Source organism: Castor canadensis, chromosome 1, assembly GCF_047511655.1.
Source record: "Castor canadensis chromosome 1, mCasCan1.hap1v2, whole genome shotgun sequence".
Lineage (NCBI taxonomy): Eukaryota > Metazoa > Chordata > Mammalia > Rodentia > Castoridae > Castor > Castor canadensis.
This window is the reverse complement of record NC_133386.1, coordinates 203,925,662-203,951,223: the sequence shown is the minus strand read 5'-3', so window position 1 is coordinate 203,951,223 and position 25,562 is coordinate 203,925,662. Positions and strand designations below refer to the sequence as shown.

The 25,562-nt window shown below is 54.3% G+C and overlaps 2 protein-coding genes across 9 annotated transcripts; both read right to left on the bottom strand.

Moving 5' to 3' along the window:
- Positions 1–642: 642 nt before the first annotated feature.
- On the bottom strand, positions 643–14,142 carry Ssh3 (slingshot protein phosphatase 3). Of its 6 annotated transcripts, none has more exons than XM_074049982.1 (18): positions 13,897–14,141; positions 13,410–13,450; positions 12,642–12,864; positions 11,686–11,804; positions 11,535–11,606; positions 11,243–11,308; positions 10,940–11,128; positions 10,758–10,851; positions 10,434–10,562; positions 10,287–10,333; positions 9,432–9,578; positions 8,998–9,198; positions 8,629–8,908; positions 8,102–8,173; positions 3,341–7,481; positions 2,361–2,504; positions 2,073–2,239; positions 643–1,113 (listed from the first exon to the last, which is right to left on the bottom strand). In XM_074049982.1, the coding sequence occupies exons 1-15, from the start codon at positions 13,960–13,962 to the stop codon at positions 7,179–7,181; spliced, it is 2,049 nt and encodes a 682-aa protein (XP_073906083.1). In that variant the 5' UTR covers positions 13,963–14,141; the 3' UTR covers positions 643–1,113; positions 2,073–2,239; positions 2,361–2,504; positions 3,341–7,178. The 6 variants fall into 6 exon arrangements, with proteins under 6 accessions (XP_073906083.1, XP_073906091.1, XP_073906101.1 ...); XM_074049990.1 differs by having other exon boundaries at positions 643–913; XM_074050000.1 differs by having other exon boundaries at positions 13,410–13,447.
- An 893-nt stretch (positions 14,143–15,035) lies between these two features.
- On the bottom strand, positions 15,036–24,482 carry Ankrd13d (ankyrin repeat domain 13D). 3 transcript variants are annotated; one of them, XM_020170181.2, is made up of 15 exons: positions 24,251–24,482; positions 23,539–23,674; positions 23,305–23,429; positions 22,379–22,424; positions 22,157–22,300; positions 21,743–21,932; positions 18,386–18,452; positions 17,831–17,912; positions 17,592–17,653; positions 17,361–17,491; positions 16,342–16,499; positions 16,119–16,235; positions 15,861–16,024; positions 15,690–15,781; positions 15,036–15,393 (listed from the first exon to the last, which is right to left on the bottom strand). In XM_020170181.2, exons 1-15 carry the CDS (start codon positions 24,338–24,340, stop codon positions 15,180–15,182), a joined length of 1,818 nt encoding a protein of 605 aa, XP_020025770.1. In that variant the 5' UTR covers positions 24,341–24,482; the 3' UTR covers positions 15,036–15,179. The 3 variants fall into 3 exon arrangements, with proteins under 3 accessions (XP_020025770.1, XP_073906134.1, XP_073906141.1); XM_074050033.1 differs by having other exon boundaries at positions 23,305–23,439; positions 24,251–24,475; XM_074050040.1 differs by lacking the exon at positions 24,251–24,482 and having other exon boundaries at positions 23,305–23,443; positions 23,539–23,672.
- Between the last annotated feature and the right edge of the window lie 1,080 nt (positions 24,483–25,562).

Genomic DNA, 25,562 nt, shown 5'->3' with positions numbered 1-25,562 from the left:
GAATGAGTTTAGTTTTATGCCAATTGTCCTGTCAAAGGAGCCATCACAGTTGATCGACCTCCAACAGGGGTCCAACTTGAAACAGCCTCACCTAGCCCTACAACCTATTCCCGGGGACCATGAGGCCCACAGCTACCACAGGCTCTTGGTGCCTTTGGTTCCCTTCAACCATGTAGTTCCTGGTCTTCTTGCCTTACTCTCCTCTCTTATTTGAGTCCTTTCTTCTTCGTGAGAGGAGTGAAATTAAGAGTATCTACCTAAGAGCACAAGTCCTGCAGCACGCAAGCCAACATGGCCTTTCTTAGAGGCTCAGGTGCAGAGACTAGGCAAGGGCACGTGTGCCTGTGCTCGGGAGCTATTGCTGGCTCTGCTTAGAGGGAAGAGAAGAGGGAGAGAGGAAAGATGACTACATAGGGCTGAGGTGGAGGATGAGGCTGGGGCGTGTGAGTGAACGGGGACCACCAGTAGTTGGTGCTGCGGGCCTCACTCTGGACCTCACTCTAGGCCAGCCCCAGTCACACACAGGATACTTAGCAGTGTCTGGATTGGGACCTCTGCTTACCAGCCCAGGCATTCCTTTGACCCCAGAATAAATCCATCTGTTGACCCAAGTTGCTTAATCTGTCCCCATGGCACTCAATCTCCTTTCTTTCTTTTTCTTTTTTTTTTTGTGGTCCTGGTGCTTGAACTCAGGGCCTTCACCTTGAGCCACTCTACCAGCCCTATGTTTGTGAAGGGTTTTTCGAGATAGGGTCTCGCAGAACTATTTACCACAATCCTCCTGATTTCTGCCTCCTGAGTAGCTAGGATTACAGGTGTGAGCCACTGGTGCCCGGCTCCAACATCCTATATCCAAGTGATGAAAAGAAGAGTCTCAGGGTGGCAGGACCTTCTGAGGAGGTAGCGTTCAGCCCTGCATCGAAGCATTTGGGATAATGAAGTCACTGAACGTGGACAGTTGCTGGAAGAAGCATCTACCTGGGCCACCAGTGAAGGATGGGTGTGGAGAGGGCCTTGCCAGGATGGGAGTCAGTCCACCAAGCCAAGATGTGCTGCCTAGGGACACAGGCAGGGCTATCCTCACGAAGGCACTCAGTTCCAAGCCTCCTCAGGCTAGATGAAAATAAAGCATGCAGGACACATATAATCAGCTCCCTGTTATCACCCTAGCCTCTCTCAACCAGGTCTGGCGCCACCCCACAGCTGCCCCTGGCTTGAGGTAGGCCAGAGTGGGACCTTGCTTCAGCCTGGGTTTGTACCTTCTGTGTCTTTCCCTGTCACTCTCATCCCCACACCTGCTGAGCTCTGCCAGGGGTGCTAGTGGGGTGGGATGTAGCATTCCTACCCAGGTCAATCTCACCAGGCAAACTTTTACTACAGCTTACCTGTTCTTGCTCCTCTAGTCCCCATACAGAATCCTCTAAAGTATCCCAGCTATCCAGGGATAGATCTGACAGAGTCAAAGACAGGAGTAATGGTTTTGGGTGTAACCTGCCATCATAAGAACAGTCTGCATTTAGCAAAGGCATGATAGAGATTCTCCTCTAATCTGTTTAGTGACAGATACTGGGCTCTGCTGGACAGCTGTGGAAAATGGGCTAGAAATTCTGGCTGAAATGGTTGCTGTAGTTTCTGGTTACCTGAAGATGTGACCTCCCCAGTAGGTAGATGCCATCTATCCCTTCAGCAATAACAGAGGCAGGAAAGACCCCTGGTCTCACTGCATTCATTTAGTGCTTTGACCTATAACCTAACACTCAGACCCTCAAATTGAAAGGTGACAATCATAATATAAGACCTTCCTGCTGCTGCTGGGATCAAATGAGATTCCACATAAAAGACAATGCTTTAAAAGAAAAAAAAAAAAAGACGACAAACAAAAAAAAAAAGGAAAAAAAGGGCAGAGCTTTGTAAATGGTAAAGGACCATCACGCGCTTGAAGGCAGCTGATGAGACCTCTGTGGTAGAAACTGAGCTGTTATGACTTCCTCCTTAGCACTGGGCTGCAGTCACCAGGAGTCACATGACTGCTTAGCTGCAAAGAAATCCCAGCATGCCTTGCAGGCACTTACCTGCAGCCAGTGGTGTGGGAGCAAACTGCCAAGGCAGAACAAAGAATGAGGGGAGGGCTCTGGTTGCAAGCAAGGGCCATCAGAAAGAGGGTAAGAGCTCTCCTTGACTTGTATCTGCAGAAAACGGAGCACTTGAGGCTCCTGAGAAGTCCAGTACTACTTCATATCTAGGGACAAAAACAGCAGTTAGTTGTGTTCTCTCCTCTCTCTGGTTGTACCCTTCCCCCATTTCCCCTATTTTGAAGGTAATTGCACCACTGAACAAGAGGATTCTGGGAGAATCCACACCTTTGAGGACGTAAGTGCTCCCAATCCTTGAGCCATTTTCCTTTCAATCTTCTCTACTTGTGCCCTCCTTAAGAGACGTTCCATTTCAGGTCACTGGACACCTGTCTCTGAAGGGTTGACTTCAGTGCTAGCTTCTGGGCAGGCCTGGAGAAGGGTAGGACCCCAGAAGTCAGCATAAAGATGGAGATGCTGAAATCAACTTCATTCCTTTGCAGGAGTTACAGACCTCGGTAATCTGCTGGTGTGGTGAATACAGTTTTCTACTACCAGATGGGAAAGAAGCGTCCCCGGGGAGGAGTAGGCCATAGAAAAAGAGAGCCAAAAATGGATATGAGCCAAAGAAGTACCCACACTGGTCCTCAAGACTGCTTCCTGATCCTAGGCTCCAGTTTCCTCCCTTGCACTTCTTTATCTCAGCTCCACGAAGGGCGTCCACAAACCCTCCTATCCATTTATGAGATCTGGCTCATTGGACTTTCAGTTGGCTAGGAGTGTGTTAAGCATGCCAACAGTCTGTCCCTTACTTCATAATCGTCTGCTCGTTTACATTCATCCTATAGGAGTGGTTGTAAGAGGGCATGTGTTCCCTGTGCAGGAAACTTATAGCCTCTACTCATTCACTAATATACCCTGCGTGTCAACCATGACCCAAGCAGGAAGTAAAACACTGACCAAAACCCAATCCCTGCCTTCTAGGACCTCGCCATCTAGTTAGGGCTCCAAGTATGTCATTTAAGAACGGTGCCCAGAGGCTGGTGTGGTGGCTCACGCCTGTAATCCTAGCTACTCAGGAGGCAGAGATCAGAATCTCAAAGGACACGAGAACTCCCCTGCAAGCCCGCATTGTACGGGGTGGGGGACGAGGGAGTGGTGGGCTCTGATAATCGAGGGGACGAGAGTCCATCAGAGGCTAGTCGCCCTGCCGTTCGCTACCTCTCGCCCCGTCGGTTGCCCGCTCCCGGCCCGCGTCCCCGGAGTACCTGTCAGCTACTCGCAGGTGCTCGGCTGGAGGACCGGCCGGCAGCCGGGCATGCGGCGCCGCCGGGGCCAGAGTCAAACCCTGACATCGCTGGGCCCCTTCTCAGAACGCCGAGGCCCCAGGAGCGCGCGGATTCCAGGACGCCCAGGAGAATTTGGGAGCTCTTGTCCGGCAGGCAGGGACGGCTTGGCCTTGTCTCCTCGAGCCCCCTACTTTGTCCCCTCAACAGTCTGCAGAACCCTGTCCTAGCTCCAGTGCACCTCTGCGGAACACCACCACCCGGGCCTCTCTAAAAAGGGAGAGGTTCCCATGGAAACGCGAGGAATCTCATTTGCGCCTGCGCCTGAGTGCTAGGCACGCTGGGAAATGTGGTTTCCTGGTTGTCACTCAGTGGCGGGATGAATGGACGCAAGGTGGCGCCCCAGCGTCGCGGTGAGTTTCAGACTAGCTGGATTCCCCGCCCCCTGGGTTTTGCAGCCTTAGGAAAGGCGGGGAAGGCCTTAAAGGTCGTTTTCTCCGGGCAGCCGTGGCTTTGAGGCGTCTGGGTGTGGGGTGAAGCGACGGAGGCGCGAACTCTTCAGCGCTTTTGGCTTTGCTGTTTTGAAAGTGGAACCTGAGGGACGCCAGCTCCTCGTTGCAGCAAGTGTTCAAGTCCGGCTTGGGTACCGGGGGATGTGGAATCGGGACTCCGGGAGCGGGGCCGTCGTGAGCGCCCGGGTTCCGACTAGGAACTCGACCCAGCGCCCTCCTCGGGCAGCGCGGTGCAATCGGGGAGGTGGCTGCTGAGGCACCGCCTTCTCCACTGGGAGTTAGTTAGGCACTTGGGCTGAGAAGCTGGAATCGTAGGGTGGGATTCAGGCTCTGTTAGTCTAAGGCGCGGTAGTCGCTTGTCTGAGCCTCGGTTCCTATTTGCTAAAATCGGTGGTAATTATAAGGCCTGCCTTTCCCCCTTTCTCGCTCTGGAGTGTCGTGATGGCATGGCTGTGTAGGCTGGACGGCTCTTTAAGGACACAGACATTCCCATTCACCGTAAATGGGTGCAACTTCTTGGAAGGAAATTAGGAGATGCCTCATAAAATTAAAAAAAAAAAAAAAAGCACACAGCCGTTAACAATTCTAAAAATGTGTCCTACAGATTTAGTGGCTGTGTGTGTTAAAAAGTATATACGAGGCCCTAAATGAACCATTACTTGGAATGCGATTTTGAAAAAAAGTAAATGTTCAATAAATGAGCATTTAAATAATTGATGGATTCTGTAAAACGGAATATGTTTATTTTTTAAACGATACAAATCTTTATGTACTGAGGTGGAACTCATGAGGTGAAACAAAATATTTCAAAGTGCAGAATAGTATGCTAATATGCTATCATCTCTATTTTAAAAGAATACACATAAGAGTATATTTGATTACAGAAGCTTGGAGCATTTTTGGAGGGCCTCAGAAGCTGGTAATAGTCGTTGCCTATAAAGATGAAGTGAGGGACTCATTTTACATCTTTAACCATTTTGCTTTTTTAGTGATTTTTGTGAGCTTTGTATATACATACAGTTCTTAATTTGTATTTTTTGGTTTTTGTTTTGTTTTGTTTTTGAGACAGGGTCTCCCTATATAGCCTAGGCTGGCTTTGAACTTTCAATCCTGCCTCCACCTCCCCAAGTGCTGGGATTACAGTTGTGCACCGCCATGCCCAGTTTGTCTGTATTTTTTGTGTGGTTTCCCTTCCAGTGTGTTCCCCCAAATGCTAAATCCTTACTTCTTAGGGTCCTCATGGATTCTGGTCCCTGCCTTCTGAGCTGCACAGGCTGCAGAAGGCAGAGCTGGCCTTAGCTCCACCTTCCTGCAGCCCCAGGCTTAGACTACTGAAAGGGCAGTTCCGTGGGATTTCTGGCTGGCTGCAGGAGGACAGGCAGCCCCAGTGTTTGCTCAGCAGGGAACTAGCTTCCTCCATGTGACCCGATAGGTGACATAATTCTACTTCTAGAGAGTAATAAGAGGTTAAATTCTAGCTACGGGCAACTGATGTGTATTGTTAAAAAAACAAAAAAATTGTCAGGCAGGTACCAGTAGCTCACGCCTGTAATCCTAGCTACTCAGGAGGCAGAGATCAGGAGGATCAAGGTTCGAAGCCAGCCTGAGGAAATAGTCTGAGCCCTGTCTCGAAAAACCCATCACAGAAAAAGGGCTGGTGGAGTGGCTTAAGGTTTAGGCCCTGAGTTCAAACCCCAGTACCACCAAAAAAAGAACCAAAAGTGAGGAGGGATAGTTAGAGCTTTTCGGGTCTAGTCCCTTTGTCATGCAGAAAGAAACAGACTCAAGGTGAAGTAACTTAGAAATGACAAAGCCAGGACACTTTGGAGTTAAAGCAGCACTGGAAGTCCCCCAGGGCCTGGGAGAGTCATTGCAAACACACAGTGTCAGTCAGTAAGGTTTGCTGTTGGTTCTACCTCTGAGGGCTGCTTTGAGGCAAAGAGTTGAGCATTACCTCCTTCTCCCAGATCAGGGTAGTGTGTCACAGGGCAAAGAGCATGATCTTGGGACAGGAACACTAAAATGAGGCAGGAGGGAAAGGGTCACTGAGATCCTTCTTCCCTGGCAGCAGCAGGCTGGCTTGGAAAACCAGGTTCTCTTGCATTGTAATAGGAGGAAGGTGATTCTTGGGACTCAAAATATGCTCAAGAACAAGGTGGAGGCAAGTCACGAGTTCAAGGCCAGTCTAGGAAAAGGTATAGAAACCCTGTCTCAAAAACAAACACAAAAGGGCAGGTGGTATAGTTCAAGTGGTACAGCACTTACTTACACGAGACCCTGGGTTCAATCACAGTACTGCCAAAGAAAAAAGAAAAGGAACTAGCATCAATTGTCCAAAAGGAATTTTAGCTTTTGGAACAGACTTGGTCTTGTCTAGAGGGCAGCAGCCAGTTCCCACTTCCTCATAGGTAACTCCCTTCAGTTGTCCCAACAGAGCCAAACAACTACTGCCTGGTGTAGACTTGTTCCCCATGGATAGGGTGAGGGGCATAGCAGCTTACATTGCCCAGGCCCTGCCCTAGAGATGAGGGAGATGGCACTGGCTGCCCCTCCTCTCTTTCCTATTCTTCCAAACCCCAAACACTCTACTCCCCCAACTAGTTCTGTCACAGGACCTGAGAAAGCTGGAAAGAGTAGGACAGGCCCAATACCTGGTGTAAACAGAGAAGGATCTGATTGAAAGACAGATGGCTTTATCATCAAATGGGAAAAAAAAAAACAATATGAAAATGTTTTTTATTTCTCAGTACAAAGCCAGATACTATAAGACTATGAAAAAGTGACTGGCCAGAGGCCTTTATCAACAAGAAGACTCTTTTTGGCCTGTTGCCCTGTGACCCAGTGAGCGCCATGGGAGGACCGGTGGTGAGGCTGGGGACTGAGGGGCCCGTCGGCCTTTGGGTCCCCTGGCCTAACTGCCTGGAGGGGTACAGTGCAGAGGGTGGGAGGAGCAGGGTGCAGCTGACAGGAGTGGAGGAGCCAGAAAACTTGCTTTGAAAAGCTCTGGTTTTGATTCCATGGCTGCAGGTGAGTGTTTTAGGGTGAGCTGAAAATGAAACTAGGGTGCTGTTGCCCCAAAGGCACCTTTAGTAGCTCTACCCACATCCCAATATAAAGTTTTGAGCCCTTGATAGGTGGACATGGGACTGAGACCTAAGGCCGTAGGAAAGGAGGCTGTAGAGACAGGTCTGGGAACTGGTAGGGAAGCGCTAAGAGGAACATGTAACCCACAGGTATGAGGGGTGCCCATCTGAGAAGCCAAGCTCGGTCTCTATTTAGTGTCTAGGGAAACATGAGTGTGTGAGGGCTCAGGCCTCACCCTCCTCTCTGCTGTCATCCACACTCGCCTGTCTCACCATCTTCCGGATCCTGGGCGTGCTAGACATGCTGGCCTCCCCCTGCCCCTGCTCCTGGCCCTCTCCCTGTTCTTGCTCCTGGAAGGCCCGGGCCCGGCTGGCCACCAGGGCAGCACTTTGCAGGGCAACCACAGACTGGCGGGACTTCAGGGCAGGCCAAGGCCCCTTGTGGAGCCTATGGCCTCCTTTGCCTCTTGAGAGCTGAAGAAAGGGCTGTAGAGGCTCTTCCTCTGAAGACTCATGGGAAGAGAAAACCTGAATAGGTGAGGACATAAAGAGGAGCCATGGGAAGGTCAGAGGTAGGAAAAGAGTAGGTGCAGAATGTTTGTTCAATGAATGCCAAAAAATCAGCTGTTCTCAGGCCACACTTCCTAAGGAGGGAAGATAGCACCCACCTCTACTGCCCTTGTTCCTTGACCTCACAAGCCTGCAGCTTCCTTCTGTTCCCCTGTACCTGCCACCAGGCCTCAGCCTCCCTTCCTCTCACCCCTCTGCCCTTGTACAGTCAGCACCGTGAGCCACTGTTGAAACCCCATCAGGGGCCAGGCCCTTAACCAGGCCATCTGAACACATTTGTCTGGATGTCTGGCAATGCCTACACGCATCCATCAACCTTAATGCCTACTTTTCAGTCCATGCCTCCTCCAGGAAGCCTCTCCCAAATGTTCCTGCCCATGACAGACTCTCCTTCCTCTAGGTCAGCCATCTGACCTCAAGTCACATGTGAGGCCTCAGGCAAGGCCAGCTTCCTGTTCTAGCCTTATGCCCTGCGGTGCTTAGCAAACAAGATGCTCACTGACAACACCCTTCTCCACCCCATCCTTTTCTGTGTGGCTCCTCAGAGTAGGAGGGGCTTCGGAGACCATCTTACTCACCACTTCCAGTACCAGAGGCATCTCCAGGGTTAGCATCTGGATGTGGGGCTCGGGGCCTGGGGAGGACACTCCCTGCACAGCTGGGAGCCCAGCCCCTTAGAAAGCTAGCCCAGATGTCAGGTTGAAAACTGTCTTTGACCCTGGCTGCCTGAAGCTGGCTTGCCCGATCTCTAGCTCCCCAGAACCTGGACCTGCTGGCTCACCTGCCCTCACTGGGTCTCCTTGGCTGCTCTGAGGGGCAAAAGGGAAATGCCCAGAATGTACACCCTATGAGCACCCCATCTTCAGGGTGCTTATAGGACAGGTTGGGCTGGTGCTCAGAGGTGTTTGGTGGACAGCGTGGCAGAGGCAAAGATGAGGCCTCTAGGGGTCCTGAGCTCTCAGGACACCCTGTGTGTGTGTGGGTCTACACTGGGCCCAGGTAGCCCCTACTTGGGGCCCAAAGCTGAGCACCAGTGATGGTCTTTCCCTGTCTTCCCTCTCCCTCAAAGCCCACCACTGCAGACGGGCTCCCTGGTGGGCCTCACCTCAGGCAGGTCAGCAGCCTCCAAGACATTCTCTGGCTCCAACTGTGAGGAGGGCTCCAGGAGGCTGATGGACCGCATGACCCCTCGGAGGTTGATACGGGGCCGCAGCCCAGGCTCTTGTTTTGGGATCGCCTGACTTTCCTCCAGGCACATAACCTTCACCTCCCCACTGCCCCCCGGTTCTGGTGGAAGAGGTGGGTATGGTGTAGAGACTTCAGGGGCCAGAGGCTCCTCTGGGGAGACCCCACCCACTTTCTGCTCCCAGACATGGCTCTGCCGGCTGTGAGGAAGTGGGCCTGAGTCAGCTCTGAGTGACACAGCAGCCACCCCCAGCATACACATCAGCCCCCTTGCCTCCCCATTCCATACCTGGCAGTTAGAATGCCCTGATAGGTCTGCAGCTGGCGCAGGAAGCCAGGGTTGGGGCGAACGATGGGCCGGAGCCCCTGCACATGGAGCAGAGCCTGCTCCAGGCCCCAGCCATACTGTTTCATGGCATAGGCCAGCACGGTGGCAGCCGAGCGACTGACTCCCATCTTGCAGTGGACCAGCACCCGGGTGCCCTGTGCTCTGTGGAGTGGGATGTGGTCAGCCCCCTCCCTCCCCCAGGGACCCTGCAGCATGGGGGAGGAGTAGCTAAGGGCTTTGGGCCCAGCAGAGAAAGAAGGAAGGGAGGACACAGAGAGCCTGAGGAGGGAACTGAGCTGAGGGCAGAGTGGGCAGGAGGAGGGCACTGGGCCCTGCTGAAGTGGGGCCCAGCCAGTGAGCCCTGGGAAGGGCAGTGAAGCTGAGAGGAACCTGACCTTGCAGCCTCGATGAAGCTGTGTGTTTCCTTCCAGTGAGGCAGCAGCTGTGCTGACTCCTCATCCCAGAGGCGTACGTTGTGGTAGATGAAGCGCTCGGGGTAGAAGTTGTCAATCTCCCGAGCCACGTTCAAGATATGGCTTATCCTGTACCAGAGGGCCCAAGGCCAGGCTGACGCGCCAGGGGCACCAGGCCCCATTGGCCAGGGCATCACACCCAGTATACCCTGAGTGTTTGTTTGGTTCTTGGTTCTAAGAGTCAGGTGGCAGCAACGCTCATAGTAGGAAGAGAACTGACCAGCTGTCAGATAACAGTTGGGCTTGAGTTTCTCTGTCTAGTCCAGATATGAGGCCAGCTGCACAGTAACCCTTCCATTATTCTTGGAACTTAGTTAGAGAACAGCTTTTGAGTTAAGCTGAGATTGGGTGGCTTTGCAGCAGCAGGTGACCGGGCCAAAGCAGGTCTCCCAGAAGCCCATGGTGGAGAGATGACAAGTGCCTCTGAGAGCAGGCAGCAGGTCCCAACTGGGAGAAGGCATTTCCTTCTCCCTCTGTATGTGGCCAGATGGGCAGGAGCTTTTTCTGCTGCCTCCATCTTGGCATGGTTGAGGCCTTATTTCTGCATTTGGCAGTGTAGGGAAGAAGAGAGGAGCAGGGGCAGCAAGGTGGCTATCCCATCTTGGCCTAAAAGCCCATGCAGAGGCAGCCCAGCCCCAAGGGTAGGGCTAGATGCAAAGCCAATAGGATGCTGAGCTGAGGGTGGTCTGAGGTTTCAGAAGCTGGCCAGGGCATACCTTGGGGAGGCTGAAAGAAGGGAAAGAAAGAGCAGCAGTCCTGAGTGGTATGGAAGCCCACCTGTTTCTCTGAAGCTCCTCCAAGTTGGCTGCATTCCATTCAGAGCCCTGTGGGGCAGGAGAGAAGCACCAGGTTCCCTGGCCTCCAGCTGTGCTTCTCACAGCAGCCAAAGGGATCTGGTTCCCATGCCCCGCAGCCTGTGCTTACCAGGTAGAGGTGGGGGAAGATGCGGGAGGCCCGGTCTTGCTGGGCCATGAGTAGCAGCATCTGGTTGTCGATGAAGTCACGGTACTGCTGCAGAGGGCAGCCTAGGCGCAACTCTAGGGCCTGGCGGATCTGCAGACAGGGCCCAAGGGGAAGAGAGGTTCCTGTACCTTGCCCCTCTGGGGCCTCTGAAGACAGAACCCATCCCATCTAGACAGCTGAGGCCAGGGAATAGCACAGGATTAGAGAAAAGCAAGGTGGGAAGGGCTCTAAGGAGAGGTGAGCCCACAGCCTCAGCTGGGGGTCTCAGGCCTAGCCCCTGCCTACCTCCTTGGAAGTTATGCTTTCCAGGTCACTGGTATCCAACACCTGCCACAGCTCAGCCCGGATGGCCTGCTCCATCTGCTCCTGTTCTGAGTCGCTGGAAGCAGAGGCCCTCGGTCAGCAGTTCTTCCCCTCTCTGCCATGGCAATCCCTCACCCCCTCTTCTCCCCTTGCCCCACACTGACTGGCTAGGCTCCACACTAGGAGGTCGCAGGGACTCCAGGTCAGCCATGGCCATCCACTCGTTGAGGCAGCTCTGGTCAGAGTTCAGTCTTTCCTGGTAGTAGGCAGCCCAGGCAAGGGCACTGCCACCTGGCACAAGGCCACTGCCTAGAGCCGCCTCACATGCCTGGTGTAACACCTGAAGCGTGGCCCTGGACGTGGGAAAGGCTGGGTCACATAGTTCACCCTGCTCCCCTCACCCAGGCCCTGCTGCCATCTCCTGAGGAGAGGAGGCTGGCCCAAGGCTGGGCCACCACGGGACTTACCACATGGACTGGATGGAGATGGGCTTGAAGATTCGACTCTGCCCACCAGATGTCACACTGAAGCCCCTGCAGGAAACCCCACAGGGGTGGGATCAAACCCCAGGCTCTCAGACAGAAAGCCTGCCCATTTGCCAGATGTGGGGAGGCTGAGGCCCAAGAAGTTAGGTGACTTGCTTAAGATCATACAGCAAATCTGAGCTGAGAATAAGCCCCAGGTCCCAGCCCCAGTTCTGCTATTCTTCACCGCCCTGCTTCTCCTCTCCCCTTCCCATCTCCTGTTGCCACCTCTTACCCGTCTCCATCAAGGTACACCTGGGTGTCACTCCAGAGGGGCAAGACCAGGCCCAGGGTGCAGCTGGGGGAGCTGGCAGGGGACAGAGGGAGAGGTGTTGTCCTCCAGCACCTTATTCCTTGCCCTCCTCCCTCCCTGTCCCTGCTCCCACCTGCTGTCAGGGAAGTCCACCCCCAGGAGGACTGTCTCCTCTTGGTTCACACATTCTCCTGTGGAGACCACCAACAGGTAGCGAAGCCTCGGGGGCCGGGCTGCCTCCAGCTGGGCTGCCTGGGGAAGATGGGAAGAGCCCCCAAATCATAGTGGCCCTTGGGATCCTGCTCCCCTCTCCATGTTGGACACATCCCAGGCCGGAACAGCTCCACTGGCCCCTGTGCCTCCCACTCCCATCTGCAATTCTCAGATATAAGATCAGTGAGTACAATCCAGTTCCCAAGTTTTGGATTTCAAAGTTCAACAAAATGCTTTAAAAACTTTCTTAAAGGCAGAGTATGCAGGAAAAGGGTGGAGTGGAACTGACTCTCTGCCTAGCAATGAGTTTTTCTTTTTAAATACATACCACTTGCTGTTATCATTTCATTCAGGATGTTCTCCACCAAAAACTATGAAGGACTTAATCACACTTGTGTTCTAAACAGCTTTACCTAAGACTGCATCTTGTTTTTCACACTTTGCCATTGACAGCTTCTGGGAGCTGATCTTCCAGCTTTAGCAGACACCAGGCCTCTCTGGGGGTGTCCATCCCTCTGCCAGGGCCCCTCCAGCACACCAGCCACTGGCAGGTGTCTCCTGAGCCCTCCCTGAGTGTTGGTCCATTTCTGGACAACTCACACTATCAGGAGATTTCCACAAGCTGAACACAAACCTTCCTGCAGTGTTTCCCACTTTGTGGGCTGAATTCAGCTCTACTGACTCACGCAGGACAAACCTTCCCTTGTCCTTTCACAGTCCTCAGAGATGGAAGACGACCTCATGCTGCTAAGATGGCTCTAGTTGAAGCAGTGGGGTGCTCGGAGCTGGGTGGCCCTTCCACTGTCCAGTGTGTCCCTGCTCCCACACCCTTGCTCCATGGCAGACAACACGGGCTTCCCCATGGTGGCTCCTCACCAGGCAGATGTTGTCCTGTGGCCTCAGCAGCTCTACCATGAGGTGCAGGTGTTGCCTCTGTGTCTGTTTCTGGGGCCCTTGCCCATTGTCTGGCTGGTCACTGTGGAGCGGTTCCTCACCCGGGGGTTCCTCCACTGGCTCAGAGCCATCCTCAGGTGTATCACCACTGTCCCCTCCGTCCTGCAGTCCCAAGACAGCTCCACGGAGCACCGCAAAGCTCTGCCTGGTAGGGTGATGGGATCATTAGGGCCTTGGGGGTCTCAAGTCTTAGGGAGCAGCTGAGTCCCAAGAGGGCTGTTGAAGGGATTTTTAGCCCACTCCCCAGAGAGTCAGCCAACCAGGCGGTTTGCATCTCTAACAGGCCCCTGGTGGTGGCTAGCACACTGGGAAAGCCAGTCTCAGGCTCTCAAGGCCCTCCCCACATGTCTGAGGCAGGAGGGGCTACCATAAACCTGGTTAGGGTCCCTGGAATCCTCAGGCTTTATGGTCCCATATTTCCCTTGGGCCTATGTCCACTAGCCTGAGCCAAGGTCCAGGAGTGGATGAAAGAGCACCAACTGCCCAGGGGGAAGGTGAAAGCCAAGTCAGCCCAGCTGGTTCTGCTACAAGCCAGTGACTGATGTGGAACAGCCAGACCCCACATAGGACCTAGTAAGTTTTGCCTGTGACTCCTCCAGTGAGCCCTGCATCCATGATGCCTAGAGTTGGGGATAGCAGTGGCCAGGTCCAGAGGCTGGATGGAATCACGTGTCCAGAGAAGGGGCTCACCTGCGCTGGAGCCGGCTTCTGCGCTGGACTGCTGGGTCCTGCTGAGAAATCAGACCCCAGGGGAGAATGAGAGCTTAAGCCTCTCCCTCTTTCCTCTCCTTTCCAGGAGACTGGGGACCAACCTGTCCGTCCTGGGGCGTGGGGCCAGAAAAAGTGTCAGATGCTAATCCCTTCCCACCCGAGCCCCCTCCCCACCAGGAGGCACTGGGGGAGCCCCAGCCCAAGTCCAGGTACTGCGGGGCGGGGTGGTGCCCGGGGCGAGGGAGCTATTATGGCCAAAATGGGCCTCTGCAGACTGGGCTCGCGCTCGGGACTCTTGCCTTGGTCGGGTTCCTGGGAGCCTCAAACCCCCAACCCCCTGGAGGCTGAGACTCAAGATCCCCCTCCGCCCACCCCCTAGAAGTGAGGGAGGCTGCCGGGGGGCGGGACGTTCTCTCTCAGGCCCAGCTGGTAGCCAACTGCGTGGGCAGGACCAAGCCAGACTCACCGTGGGCTCCACAGGCGTGGAGTGGCCGCTGGCCGGAGGCGAGCGGCTCACTGTAACCAGAGCCATGAAGCCAGGTCGGGGGGCACCTGGGCGAGCAGTCGGCACGGCCCCCTCCCAGAGTCCTATAAACAGTCCCTGCCCCGCAGGACCAGGAAGGAGAGACCAGAGCCACCGGGGCCTGGCACCTCCTCGGGGGCGGCCCTTAAAGGGCCAGACTCCCGCCCAGCACGGCCTGCAGAGCCCGCACTGAGCGCCGCTGCCCCTCCCCTCCCTTCTTCTCTGAGCTGCCCGCCTCGCCCCGCCCCCATCCCGATGGGGGCGGTCCCGGAGGCGGGGCGCAGGTGTGGAGCTCTGACCTCGCCTTCATTCCTTGGGTTGATCCCTCCTCCCAGGAAGCGTCCTCGCCCGGCCCTACCTGCTCTGCTCAGTTAGATCACCTAAGCGCTGTTCTGGGCCTCAACCATTGTTACCCAGCAGAGGTGGGTTCTAGGGAGGCAGGGGTTGGGGACAGAGGTTTTGGGATCAAGCCCAGTGGGTCTTAATCAGGCGTCCCCACCCCAAACTTATTTCTCCTTGCTGGTTGGCTTTCATGCCGCCACTTTGCATGAGTCTGGGAGATACTCAAGCTTCTGGAGAAATGGGGTTGACCTTTGGAAATAGCCAAGGAAGCTCACAAAGGTTTCTCAGGTCCACCTTGGAGGCGACCAGGGCAAGGGTGAGCCCAGTTCACAGCTCTGCAGAGGGAAGTGACCTGCCCACAGTCACTCTGATAGAACATGCAGGAGTCAGGGCAGGAACCTGGGCTGCAGGAGTGTGGTGGTAGGGTTTTCCAGTGGGCTGTGAGTAGGATCTGGAAGCCCAATAGGAGTAAGGGCCAGGTTCCAGGAAGGTCAGGCTGGGGTGACAGGGGGAACCTGGAATTCCAGAAGGTGGGGCAGGGCTCAGGGGAACTGTTTATGGAACTCTGTAAAGATGTCTTTCACCCTCCCAATGCCCAGGGTGAAAATGGCCTCATTTTACAGATAAAGAAACTGAAAGTCAGAGAGGCTAAGGGGACATGGCTAGGACTCAAAGCGAGGTCTAATGTCGTCATCCCCGGTGTTCCCCCAGCTCCTACCCAGTGAGTAGAGCAAGCCTGCTGCTGACGGCCTCTTTATTTCCATCCTATTGACGCCCCACCTCCAGGGCTCCAGGCCCCCAGCTCAGCAGCAGACAGTTTATAAATAAATTACAAAAGCAGGCAGAGGGAGTGACCCTGGACAGCCCACCCAGGGCCAGACAGTTCAGTGCTCTGTGAGTGACAGTTGAAGTATCCGCTGTAAATCCTCTTCCTCCTGCTGACCCCGCCGCTCCCGTTCTTCCTGCTCTCTGGAAGACAGCTCCAGAGCCAGCCGAAGCTGTTCCTCAAAGCTTGGTGGGGCAAGGGACAGGGGCGTCCGCTGAGGGGATGCTGGGCCCCCGGATTCTGTGGATAGTTGCAGGCTTTCCTGGAGTGCTCTTCCGGGCAAGGGTGAGAGGGGAGAACAGACCAGGTGAGGAAGACGGCTGGGGGAGGAGCCAAGGGGCCAAGCCATGTGGCTTTGGGGGACAAGGACAGGATGTCAGGGAAGGAGACAAGCAGAGCCTGACTCCCATTTCTCATGCAGCTTTTGGAGGTGTGCAATACTGCTGTGGTGAGGCCATGAGCACCAAGGACTAGTACTTCCCTGTAACCACTTCCCCCCCCACCCCAGCTGGGGACTCAGGCTGGGTGGGGTCAAGGCAGGGACCTGGTGAGTCCTCCAGAGTCTCACCGCTCCAGCTGAAGCTGCTCCTCATACACCGTGGCTTGGGGAGGAGGGTGAGTGTTGGGCCGTGTGTTAGTTAGGGCTTCCCAGACAGTCACCTGCATAGCCAGATCCCAGAGCTGTCACCTGGGCCCTGTGGCTGCAGAGGCCAGGGCCCACCTTCCGCTCAAGGCCTACCTGCTCGGCCTCCGTGCCTGCCTCAAGCAGACTCTGCTGGATTGCAAACTGCAACAGGTCATCGTCCTCATCTCGAAGGGGCTCGCTGCGCTCAGTGCCCAGCACGCTATACCCCTTGGGCACCTCAAACACAGTGGGATCCACCTCGCATGGGAAAGGGCTCCCTGGGCAGGCGGCAGAGGGACCATGCTCAGCCTCCAGGGCTCAGTGATCAGAGAGCCGGGTGCAGCCTCCTCTGCCTGCCTCCCGTAGCTGTACCTGAAGGGGTGGTGGTAGAGCCGGGGGCCGGCACCCACACTGAGCTCAGGGGCTCATCACAGCCACACAGGTTGCTGAAGGTAATTCGGGCATTGAGTACGTGGAAGAGGGGAATCTCTGTGAGGAGATAGCCAGGACTGAGCTGCCTGACCCCTGCAATAACCCCATCCTTGGGGAGGGCACCATGCTCAGGTTGTCCAGTTGCCCTGGACCATCCCCTCACCAATCTTGATGGGGAAACCAGGTGGGAGGCGCAGGGTGATGAAGTCACGAAGCTTGGCAAAGTGAGCATTGCTGATGGCCATCAGGTCAATGATGGGGGTCACCTGGTCACCCAGGGACAGTGGGTGCTCCTCACTCAGCCACAGAGTTGCTTTGAACCTGCCCAGATAACCACAGGATGTGGTTGAGGGGCTTTCTAGTGGCCTTTCCACTAAGGCCTACCCTCTCTGGTCACCTGCCTACAGTGCCCTCATCCCTGCTCAGCTGCCTGTCTCCCCCAGGACCTGTGTCCTGGCCCTACAACCTGAGCTGCCCCCAGGCCCTGGGCCCAGACTGACGCTCATGATGGTTTTGTGTCACTCATCTGGTCTGGCTGTGGGCTTCTCTCTGGGCTTTGTCCACAGTCCCATCCTCCTTGGTCCACAGCTGGCCAGCACCATACACTTTGCTGTACTTTTGTGTCCGGTATAGGCCAAGGATCAGGACTGAGGGGGTTTGAATCCCAGCTCCCACAGTGGGTGGCTGAGAGGTTCTGTGTGAGGTAGCCCAGAGCACGCGGGTCCTGCTGTAAGGCTATGTCCACTGTGACCAATTGTGCCTGGTCATCAGATCTGCAGGCAAGCGGGAATTCTTGTTTCACTGTGGAAGAAACCAGACTCCCAGAGAAGAGATTTTCTTATGACACACAGCCCAGGGGCAGCGAAGCTGTGGGTCTTTACCATTCCACCACACCCTGGTCCCTGGGAGTGCTCATTAGGTTGAACAGAAAACCATCTGTGGTGGCGCCACCCAGCATTCATTTATTCCTCAAAGAAATGTGATCAATTTTCTGGGCCAAGGCACATGCTAGGTGCTAGGACCACGGGTAAACCAGACATGGCTCTGGAGCAGAGGCCAGAGAAACGCCTTCTAGATGAGCAAGTCCCTCACTAACATGGGCTCCAGGTGTGCCAGGAATCTGCAGGGGATTCAGGCAGGGTCCCCATCCCTGAGAAGTCCCCTGTCACCCCCAGACTTTACCTCTGTACTTTGCTGGACATCTCAATGGGGCGGCCGATGTTTCTGGACTCCAGGCTGAAGCTGGGGTCAAAGTATTCCTCGGGGGAAATGGCTGTGGGGTTGGTGGAGCTGGCTGCCTGTTGCACAGGAGCCTGAGTGGCCCCGGGACCAGACTTAGTCCTCAGATGGACAGATGACAGCAGTGTTCAGCCTCCCAGGCTCAGCCCGACCCCTCCCTCAGCCCTGGCTCACCCCGCTGTGGGAGGAGTGCTGCTGGGCCATCCCCAGGAAGGACTGGAACGGAGTCTTCCCTCCTACAGAAGAGGGGTGGTGGGAACCCGTGAGGACATTTGGGCTGCTGCTCACACTGCCTCCCGAAACGAGGAGCCTCTTTGCTTGGTGCAGGGAGGGCACAGATGGGAACGGGATACTGTGGCCCTGACCCCAGACCAGCAAATAACTGGGCAGCAGGCAAGCGCACCTGGGTTTACCTTTGGTCCTCGACTTGTCCTGATCAGACAGGTGCTCCGTGCGTGTGCGTGTCACCAGCTCCACATTGGTGGCACTGTACACCTGGAGAGCAGGGGGACACGGGGAGCTGGGGGTTCAGAGCGGGTTCCCACACTCAGCCTCACCAGCACAGGACCCAAGTCCTCCTGTCCCCAGAGGCAGATGAGGTCTCCCTCTCCATAGTGGAACAGATGGCAGGGTCTAAACCCCAGGAGTCACTAACCAGGATATGCAGTCCAAGGGCCAAGAAGAAAACACCCCTCATCTGACCTCAGTCTTTTTTTTGCTGGTACTGGGGTTTGAACTCGGGGTCTCACACTTGCAAGGCAGGAGCTCTTACCGCTTGAGCCACTCCGCCAGCCCTAACCTCAGAGTCTTGAGTGGGGCTCGACAGTGAGTCCTCTTGGCCACACAGGGCTTCGGAGGTCCAAGGGCTATTCTGTCTTTCCCTCCACAGTGGGGGCGGAGGTAGAGAAGGAGCTGAGCTCCTGGGCCTCATCTGCTACCCCCAGCCCCCCACCACTGGCCTCTCCTGCCTTGGCCTCGTAGCCGCTAACAGTCTCCATCTTCTCAGACCGCCATCCCCAGATACCACATTTGTTCCTGCAACAGACCAAATAGGAGCTCATGAGGACCAAACCCCCTCCCCCACACCAAAGTCCCCCTCCAACTAGCTGCCTTGGCTGCCCAATACCCAGGGTCCCTTCTCACTGTGAAACACAAAGGGACCTGGAAGAGGGGGCCTGGACAGCTAGGGACATTTGAAAAAGGACTAGGGACCAGAAGATACAGAGGAAGTTCATTTTATTAGCTACAATAATAATGTCGGGGCTGGGTTTAAAAATATCCTTATCATTCGTCAGTGCAGAAGCATTTACTATTGAGACAAAAGTACATCTGTAATGAGCTTTAAAATACTCTCAGAAGGCAAAAAAAAAAAAGAAAAGCTGAGGAAGGATAGTCAATAAGACTGGCAAAATGCTGATCACGTTGAAGCTAGTGATAGTAAAGGAGTACATCCTCTCTTCTTTCCTGCATGTTTGAAATATTCTTCCTTTTTCTTTTTGTTTCAGACCTGGGGATTGAACCAGGGCCTCAGGCATGCATGTTAGGAAAGCGCTCTACCTCTGAGCTACACTCTCCAGCTCATGCTTGAAATTTCCCACAAATTGTCTGATTTAACAATGGTATCTGGAGACTTTGATATCCTATCTTCAATTATAAACAGAATAAACCAACAAAAAAACAGAAGACCAACAAAGAAACAGAAGACCTGAGCAATACCATAAATGAACTAGACTTTACAGACATTCTGAGAACATTCTACCCAATAACAAAAGAAAACATGTTTTTCTCAAACACACATGGGAGGCTGGGGGCATGGCTTAAGAACTAGAGCCACCTGTCTAGCAAGTGTGAGGCCCTGAGTTCAAATCACAGACTGCCAAAAAAAACAAACCAAAAAACACTTGGAATATTCTTCAGGATATACTACATGGTAGGCCATAAAAGAAACCGTAATAAAATTGAAAGGATACAAATCATACAAAGTGTTTTCCAAACAATGAAATTAGCAATCAATAGCAAAAACAAAAACAAAAAGAAAACCTTAGACATTCACAAGTGTGTGAAAAGGAAATAGCACATTCCTAAATAATCAGTGGCTCTAGCTGGACACTGGTGGCTCACGCCTGTAATCCTAGCTGCTCAGGAGGCAGAGATCAGGAGGATCTCGAAGCCAGCCCTGGCAAATAGTTCCAGAGACCCTATCTCTCTGGAAAAAAGGTCTGGTGGAGTGGCTTGAGGTGTAGGCCCTGAGTTCAAACCCCACTACTGCAAAAAAAAAGAAAGAAGTAGAAAACTAGCATGAGTGGTGGTGTACACCTGTAATCCCAGTTCTCAGAAGACTGAGGCAGGAGGATCATGAGTTCCAGGCCAGCCTGGGCAACATAGCAAGACCCTGTCCTGGGGGAGGGTGGGGAGGAAGTAGAAAATTTGTACTCTGGAAAATGTAAAACATTGTTGGAAGAAATTAAAGATCTAAATAAACGGAAAAGCACCCCGTGTTGATGGAGTATAAGACTTAACATGGTACTGCTGAGTTACAGATTCAGTCCAATCCCATCCAAATCCCATGGGACTTCTTTGTAGAAGTTGGGAGGCTGAGGCAGGATTGTGAGTTTGAGGACAGCCTGGTCTATATAGTGAAAGTTTTTCTCAAAAGGAAAGAAACAGACAAACTGAATTCAGAATTCATATAAAATGCATGGGACCCAGAATACCAAAAATAATCCTGAAAAAGAAGAAAAAAGTAGGAAGACTCAGACTTTCCAATCAAAACATATTACAAAGTAGCAGTGATTAATACAGTAGAATACTGGCCTAAGGCTAGACCCATAGACCAAGGGAAAAGAATGGAGAGTCCAGAAAGAAATCCGGTCATCTATGGTCAACTGACTTTTGACAAGGATGGCAGAGCACTAAATTGGAAAAACATAGAGTTTTCAAGAAATGGGGCTAGGGCAGGGGACAAACAAATAAATCCCCAAACCAACCAACCAACCAAACAAACAAACAAAAAAAGATGGGCCTGGGACAGCTGCATAGTCCCAGGTCAAAGAATGAAGTTGAACTCTTACCTTCCACTATACATAAGCATTAACTCAAAATGGCTCAAAGGCCTAACTGCAAAAGCTAAATGATGAAACTTTCAGGAGAAATCAAAGGAGAAAAACCTCCATGACCTTAGATTGACCATGCATCATTGGATACAATGCCAAAGGAATGAGCAACTATGAGAAGCAGGTAAACTGACTGTCATCAAGTTTAAAATTATCTTAAAAGTGAAGAGACAGCCTGCAGAAATGGAGAAAATGTTTGTAAACATATTCCTGATAAGGGACTTCTATTCAGAGTATATAAAGAACTTATAACTCAGTAAGAAAAAGAGAACCCAGCTCAAAACTTGGGGAAAGGATCTGAACAGACATTTTTCCAAAGAAGATGACCAATAAGCACATGCAAAGATGCTTGACATCATTCGTCATCAGGGACGTGCAGATCAAAACCACAGCGAGACACTGTTTCACATCCACTAGGATGGCGACTATCCAAAAATGAACAAATGAACAATGGAGAGAATGTGGAGAAGAAATTCGAACCCTTATCCACTGCTGAAAGGAATGAAAACAGTGTACAGCCCCTTTGATCAACAGCCTGGCAGTTCCTCAAACAATTAAAACACAAAGGGCTGGTGGAGTGGCTCAATGGTAGAATGTCTGACAAGTGTGAGGCCCTCACAACAACAAAAAAACCCAAGTTAGCACATAGTCCCACAATTCTGTCCGAGGTATACACACAGGAGAAGTGAAAACACATGTTCGGAGTGGCCGAATGGTAGGAACTAACGAATAAACGGAATGTGCTATGTTCATACAATGGATTTAGTCATAAAAAGGAATGAGTAGTTACACACTACAACCTGGACAAACCTTTGAAACATGCTAAGTGAAAGATGCCCAAGTCACAAAAGGCAACATATTTTTAAAATTCCACTCATGTGACACTCCAAACTAGGAAAATCTATAGAGACTAAGAGCAGATTAGTGAGAGAAGAAAAAAAAAAAAACAGAAGAGTAGAAGGCATAATTAGTGGATACTTAGGGCTCGGGGGGCGAAGTGGGGGGAATAACAGCTAATGGGTTTCTTCTTGAGATGCTAAAAATGTTCTTAAGTTGCCCGTGGTGATGGCACCTATCTGTGAACAGGGGCCAAAGTGATCCCCAGTCCGAGCAGCCTCTGGCAGGAGCCTTAACGATAACCCTGCTTTCACCAACTGCAGCTCTTGCTACCTCTCCCCCGTACCACCCATGGAGTGCCAGGCCCCAACTGACCTCTCGAAGGCCACATTGCGAGTATCTAGGTGGGTGGAGACGATGGGGGAGGTGAGGCGACTGGCCACATGTTCCTCGCTGGGCCGCATGGCAGCCAACAGTGCTTCCGGCTCATGCACAGCCAGCCCTAGTGTCTCTGTGTGCACCACCTGACGGTCATGGTCCACTTCCATCACCAGGGCTCCTGCCTCTGCCAGTCACAAGGGTGTAGGGAGGGGGACAAATCAGTTCTGGGTCCCACCAGCAGGCCACCTGCTATAGTAGGTGTGGCCTCAGCCCCTGGGTTTCCCACCACCCTCAGCTGTGATCTAAGTCTGCAAAGTGCAGAGAAAGGATAGCAATGTCCTCAAAACTCCTGGAGAATCCTATGGTGCCAGCGTGCCTGGTGCCTGCGGCAAGCGCGCTTGAACTCACCCTGGCCTTTGAAGATGAAGCTCCTCCGGCCACGCTGCCAGGTCATGTGTTCGAAGCCCAGGAGGCTGGTGTCCACCCGCAGGCTCTCACCCCGCTTCCACACGCGGTACACATCACTCGGGCACATCTTGGACACGAGGGGCACTGCAGGAATTCTGAGGTCACTGGAGTCTTTCCCCAAAGGCCCCACTCCACATCTGGAGCTGAGTGATCCCCACTTACCCCAGCTGGTGAACTCCCACTTCATCTCCACATAGAAATCAGGGGCCTGAGAGAGACAAGAGCTGGAAGCTAGCAGGTCCTGTGGCTCCTTGTCCACCACCACTCTCTGGGAGCCCAGCAAGTCCCCACTCCAACCAAACTTTGCTCAGCAGAGGCTGGGCCAACCGGGGTCTACACATAAGGAGCTATAAGAATTTGGAGGCCTGGCCACAAGCCTGCTGGGGGGCCCTGGTGAAGCCTTTGCCTTCTCTGTGTCTTAGAGGCCCTCATCTGAAAAGGGATACAATGACCACTCCAGGACTGCCCTGGGTGGGGTAGAGGGCACGAGGTAGCATTCTCTGTCAGCCTGGCCCCTCTGTACACCTGCAGAAGGGTGGACAGCACATCAAACCAGGCATTCCAGGGGACAGACCATCGTCATCTAGCTGAACTTCCCCCAGGAAATCTGACTCTTTCAAGTTCCGTAGAGATTTTTAGCACTAGGGGCCCTCAATGCTGGTAAAGGCTTCCTTTCCAAAGAGCCCATTCTCATCCTTGTGGTCCTGGGATCCTCTTCTTCTTACATGACCTGAGCTGGGATCAAAACAGTGTTGGTGGGCTGAGAGCTAGGGGCTCATTCCTGTAATCCTAGCTACTTGGGAGCCTGAGATCCAGAGGATGGTGGTTTGAGGCCAGCTCAGGCAAATAGTTCTTAAGACCACCCTTTCCAAAAAAAAAAAAAAAAAAAAAAACAGAGCAAAATGGGCTGGAGGTGTGGCTCAGGTGGTAGAGCGCCTGAGTTGCAAGCATGAAAGCCCTGAGTTCAAACCCCAGTGGTGGAGAAGCACACTGAATAGGCTAGGTGCTCTTCCAAGGCCAGGCCTGAGACCAGGGTGACCCCTGCCATGGTAGCTCCCTTACTGAGCACATCCTGTGCCCTGCCGTACCTGGCGGAGTTTGTTGAGCAATTCCGGAATACCAGCCAGCCTCTGTGTAGCCCTTTGGAAGTCCCGATACTGGAGCACCAGCTGTACCATCTCTGGGTCTCCAGTGCTGACTGCCTCCTGCAGGACTGGGGACACCTGACTGCTGAGGATAGCCTTCCCAGTGACCCCAGGTCTGGCACTCACTCCCATCCACCCAACCCCACTGCAGGCCTCAAGGAAAGCCCTGTGCAGTACCTGCCCAGCCCTGACGGCTCTCTTTGCCCACGTTGGCATTGTGTCGAAGGAGGACTCTCACGGACTCCAGGTTCCCCAGGGACACAGCCAGCTCCAGGGGGGTCCGCCCCCGGGGATCCTCCTGTTCAATGTCGTGCTAAGGGAGATGGGCCACTCAGTACAACACAAGAGAGGCCAAGGCAAGTTGGCTATGGAGTTGAACTGGGTGGGAGTCACTATGGGACGTAGGAACAGCAGCCAGGCCAGGGAGATGGCAGAGGGTGGCCAGTGTGTCCTGGCCGGGAGAGTGGAGGGGGCCCTCATGGGAAGAGCTTGCCCACCTCTCCTGCCCTCTGCCAGGGGCAGAGCTGGAGGCCTGGTGGAGGGGGTTTGGTCAGGCAGAGATGTAGGTGAGGAATGTCAACAGTTCGGAGGGGCCTGGGGACTGGGAGCAGGGCTCTTGTTCTCAGCCTGGCTCAGGGGTGACACGAGTGAGTTCAGGGGACTTGATGCAGTGTGAGATGGGCACACAGAATGTAGGGCAAGGTTCAGCGCTGGCAGATGCCGCGAAAGGATCAAGAGCTAGGGCAGGTGACCTGGGCTTTAGATGGGGCTGAGGTTGGAGAGTCGGGATGAGGCTGCGGAGCTAAGCAGGGGCCGGCGGCCTTCAGGTTGCACACCGCACCTCGGGAGGGGGCCCGGCGCACGGACCGAGTGCCCCGAGGGGCCTCACCTGGCGGCTGTGCAGCGCGGCCTCCAGTTCGCGGTGCCGGTTCGCCCAGACGAGCCGGTGCAGCGGGAAGGTGGGGCCCGGGCCGGCCATACTGGGCCTCAGTGCCGCATCCCGGGCGCGGCGGGGGCGACCCAGCCCCGCTCGGCTTGCGCCTGGCGCGGCCCCCTCCTCTGGACTCGGAGCCGCGCCCCAGCTGCACCCACCGCAGCCTCGCGGGCTCCGCGGCAGTAGCGGCGGGGGCGGGGGCGCGGGCAGCGGGGAAGGCGGGGCGGGGACCTGAGTGGGCGGGGATTCGCGGGAATAGGGCGGGGCGTCGGGCCGCGCGCCCCCTAGCCTCCCGCAGCCATGGCAACTACTGCCAGGTCGCCGCGCTGGCCGTGGGAGCAGGGCGCTGCCCAGCCGCTGGGGCAACCACGCGCACCGGGTGAAATCCAGGACTGGTCAAACCCAGAGCCTCAGTCCGACAAGGGCCTGCGGGGGGCGTTCCGAAGGGCGGGGCCTAACTACAGCTCCGCCCGTGCCTGCAGGGGGCGCCGCAGACCCTGCTCAGACCCCTTCCTTGCAGGTCCGGAAGGGAAGAGAGGGGACCCAGAGGCGGGGCGGCTTGGCGGGAGGCGTGATCTGGGCCCCTGAGAACTGTGCGCGAGGGTGAGCGTGCGGGCGCAGCGGACCGCGGGCTTGCTGCCTCTGGTCACTAGGTTTTCCTGGCAGACCCCCGCCCACGCCCCAGTCTTTTTACCGCCGGTCCCGCGGACACCGATTATGCTTGTGTGTGCCAGTGAGGTGAGAGGTCCACCCCATCGCTGCAAGCAGTGCTCTGGAAATGAACATTCGGCAGCTGCCTCTAAACGCTGGCCACTCAGCTTGAATCCCCTTCCTTAAGGACTTGTTTGGCCTGATAGCTGGAGGCTGTCACATGACTGGCTGGGCCCAGCGACCGGGAGTCAGGGATGGGAATAATACTGGGGGAGGGGACGCAGGCAGAGCCAGCGCTAGGGCTTCCCTGGTAGAGGACCATCCACGGTGAACGCTGCCACAGCACAGGGTCTCTTTTGCAGAGGCTGCACTTTGCCGTCAGTATCAGGAAAGGAAGGACTTCGAGTTTCGAAATAAGGCCCCCACCTCCACCCACACCGGAACTAGAGAATGCAGGCCTCACTCAGTTTAGTTCCTGGCCTGGGGTCTCAGATCCTGGCTTTGCTGGGTGGTGAGGCTGCAGCCAGTCTTGCTAAGGCTGAGCCTCTAGTCTTGGTTTCCCTATTTGTAAATAGATTTGTAGAGTGTGATTGAGAAGGGTAATCTAGCTTCAGGG

Coding starts and splice junctions, on each gene's coding strand:
- Ankrd13d (XM_020170181.2), bottom strand. CDS start 24,340: ATGGCCGGCCCGGGCCCCACCTTCCCGCTGCACCGGCTCGTCTGGGCG. Junction 23,675..24,250: donor CCGCGCTGCACAGCCGCCAG/GTGAGGCCCCTC, acceptor CATCTCCCTTAG/CACGACATTGAACAGGAGGA. Junction 17,654..17,830: donor GGACAAGTCGAGGACCAAAG/GTAAACCCAGGT, acceptor CCTCTTCTGTAG/GAGGGAAGACTCCGTTCCAG.
- Ssh3 (XM_074049982.1), bottom strand. CDS start 13,962: ATGGCTCTGGTTACAGTGAGCCGCTCGCCTCCGGCCAGCGGCCACTCC. Junction 13,451..13,896: donor CCACGCCTGTGGAGCCCACG/GTGAGTCTGGCT, acceptor CTGATTTCTCAG/CAGGACCCAGCAGTCCAGCG. Junction 12,865..13,409: donor AGAAGCCGGCTCCAGCGCAG/GTGAGCCCCTTC, acceptor TCACCCTACCAG/GCAGAGCTTTGCGGTGCTCC.